Source organism: Solanum pennellii, chromosome 6 (assembly GCF_001406875.1).
Source record: "Solanum pennellii chromosome 6, SPENNV200".
In the NCBI taxonomy this organism is placed as follows: domain Eukaryota; kingdom Viridiplantae; phylum Streptophyta; class Magnoliopsida; order Solanales; family Solanaceae; genus Solanum; species Solanum pennellii.
The window spans coordinates 50,997,630-51,000,757 of record NC_028642.1 but is presented as its reverse complement, the minus strand read 5'-3'; the positions used below and the strand labels follow the sequence as shown (position 1 = coordinate 51,000,757).

At 32.2% G+C, this 3,128-nt stretch overlaps 1 protein-coding gene across 1 annotated transcript; it reads left to right on the top strand.

Moving 5' to 3' along the window:
* The first annotated feature begins 210 nt into the window (after positions 1–210).
* Positions 211–1,797, top strand: LOC107022956 (berberine bridge enzyme-like 26). The gene has a single exon (XM_015223515.1). It carries the CDS (start codon positions 211–213, stop codon positions 1,795–1,797), a length of 1,587 nt encoding a protein of 528 aa, XP_015079001.1.
* Positions 1,798–3,128: the final 1,331 nt, after the last annotated feature.

Here is a 3,128-nt window from a genome sequence, read left to right as displayed (position 1 = left end):
AATGACTATTCTTGTTTTGTGGTCTTATTTCTTTTTCATTACAAATTACAACCATGTGTAAACCTTTCAGACGCATATGGATTTTTATTGAAAGTTAAACTAAACAATTAACTCCTAGCTAGCTCCCTCACACATTTATATTATAAATAGAAGGGGGTTATAATTTCATTTCATTTCCATAACACAAACTAAACTAAAATCTCAAGCAATATGAAAATTTCTTTGTTTTCCTTTCTTTTACTACTTCTTGTTCTCTCATCATCTTCATTGTCAGCATTAGCTGATAATCATGAAGAATTCATCCAATGCTTATCTCATAGTAACCAAACATATTACACACCAAATAACTCTTCTTTTTCATCAATCCTTCAATTCTCCATACAAAATCTAAGGTTCAATACATCCGAAACTCCTAAACCTCTCGTGATTGTCACCCCAGTGAGTGAATCAGAGGTCCAACGAGTCATTCTTTGTGCTAAGAAAACTGGGAAGCATGTTAGGGTTCGCAGTGCTGGACATGATTATGAAGGTCTTTCATATGTCTCTGAGGTTCCATTTGTTATAGTTGACCTTATCAACCTTAGAACAATCAATGTTGATGTCAATGATAAGAGTGCATGGGTTGAAGCTGGATCAACTATTGGTGAACTCTATTATAGAATCGCGGAGAAAAGTAAAACCCTAGGGTTTCCAGCTGGTGTTTGTCCAACGGTTGGTGTTGGTGGACATTTTAGTGGAGGTGGTTATGGTACTATGATGAGAAAATATGGCCTATCAGCTGATAACATCGTAGATGCACGATTGGTTGACGCGAATGGGATGATTCTTGATAGGGTTTCCATGGGGGAAGATTTATTTTGGGCAATTAGAGGAGGTGGTGGTAATACTTTTGGACTTGTCCTTGCATGGAAAATCAAATTGCTAGATGTTCCTGAGAAAGTTACGGTTTTCACACTTGACAAGACATTGGAACAAAATCTCACTAAGCTTATTCATAAGTGGCAAAATGTTGCTCCAAGATTCCATAAAGATTTGTTCATTAGGGTCATAATTCGTAGAGTGGACTCAAGTGATCAAGGTGGTAACAAAAAACAAACAATTGTAGCTTCATTCAACTCCTTATTCTTTGGTGGAATCGATCGATTACTTCCCATCATGCAAGAAAATTTCCCTGAATTAGGGTTGAGAAGAGAAGATTGCATTGAGATGAGCTGGATAGAGTCTATAATGTACTTTGCAGGATTCCCAATACATGGATCTCTTGATGTCTTGCTAAGTAGGGTTCAACCCACAACGCGTTACTTCAAGGCAAAATCAGATTACGTGTATCAGCCAATCCAAGAGGAAGGTCTTGAAGGAATATGGAGATTTTTTTTTGAAGATGAAGCTAAATCATCTTATATGATCTTGACTCCTTATGGTGGGAGGATGGATGAGATTTCACCATCCGCTATACCGTTCCCCCATAGAGCTGGGAATTTATACAAAATTCAACATTTGGTGTATTGGGATGAAAAAGGGGAAGAAGTAGCTACTAGGCATATAAGTTGGATAAGAAGGCTTTATTCTTACATGGATCCTTTTGTTTCTAAGTTTCCAAGAGCTGCTTATATCAACTATAGGGATCTTGATATTGGAATGAACAACAAAAAGGGATATACAAGTTATATGCAAGCTAAGGTTTGGGGGATTAAGTATTTCAAGAATAATTTTGATAGATTGGTTCATGTGAAGACTAAGGTGGATCCTTCAAACTTCTTTTGGAATGAACAAAGCATTCCTTCAATTACTTCATAGAAGAAGAATAAAGGTGTTTGAAGTCATCTTGTCTAGTAATAATATGTAATTTGCTTGTTCTTTGAAATTATTGTACGTATTATATTGGTTGATAATAAAGGTTGTTTAATATAAATAATTGTTTTATTCCTTACATATTTGATTTTGATGTTTTTCTCAATATTAAGTTATTAGTATCAACTTGTTGAAACACCACGCTTGGGAGTGTCTCTATTTTTCTTATTAGAACATTCGCGCCATTTATATTATAGTTTTAAAAGTTTGGAAAAAGTCTTTTAATATTTCTAATTGATTTGTGTATACATTAGGATGACTAAGAGGACAAGTATTAATTTGCTGAAAAGTTCAATAACTTACTAGTAAATTAACTTATCATCATTGATAGTATAGCTTAATTACCAAAGGTTTATACGAAGTCTTACTGAAAAATGATCTAAGCCTCAATCTAGTACAAGTTACTATTAAGTGTGGAATTTTTTTATCTCTAAATTGGACACATTCCTTAAATTTCTAAGAAATCAGCATTACTCACAATATTTTAACTAGTTTCAGAAATCACAATGAAAAAATTGCTTTGTATTGTCAATTTCGAGAATTAAACTATTTGATTCATCTCAATAGTTTATGTATGAAATTCTAAAAAAAAGGATAGTTTAGGTGTATTTCTTAAATTATGAAGTGATAGTTTAGGTATGAAACTCACATATATGATGTGATGTAATAGTTTAGTTATGAAACTCGCATATATGTGATGTACAGTAAACTAACTCTTAAACCTTTTTAAGAAAATATTGTTGCTTGTATGGAGGACACCTAAAGTCCTTATATTTAAATGTCAAAATTGCCCCAATTTTTTATTGTTACCCTAGTAACCATGTTGAAACCATGACTTTTCTTTTATAAAATATAAAAATGTGAGTTTTCTTAATATTAATTAGCATTGACCACGTCATTTTGATTAGTTTCTTAATCTTCATCCATATGGAGTATTAGTTAATAACATAGTCATTGTCAAGCTAAGTAAAGATGTAGATAAAGAATTAACTTATTAAGTGTCTCATCTGGAACTTAAATAGATAAAAGAATACCTTTTTTAAAAGTTAATGTCGATATATATTTAAAACAAAGATTACCCCATGAGCTGGATAATTATTTTAAACTAATTTTATCAATGTTTTTTTATTTCTCTTCTTTTTTTTTCCAGTTAAAATGAAAGAGCAGACCATGAGGCTTCTGATTGAGTTTATGTTTGTACCGGAAGTGTGAGAAAATTGCATTATCCATAAATTTATTATAATTAATTTTTTTAAAAAGTTAGGTCACTCAAAGAC

What these genes read in the sequence shown, in the direction of transcription:
- LOC107022956 (XM_015223515.1), top strand. Translation starts at nt 211, where the DNA reads ATGAAAATTTCTTTGTTTTCCTTTCTTTTACTACTTCTTGTTCTCTCA.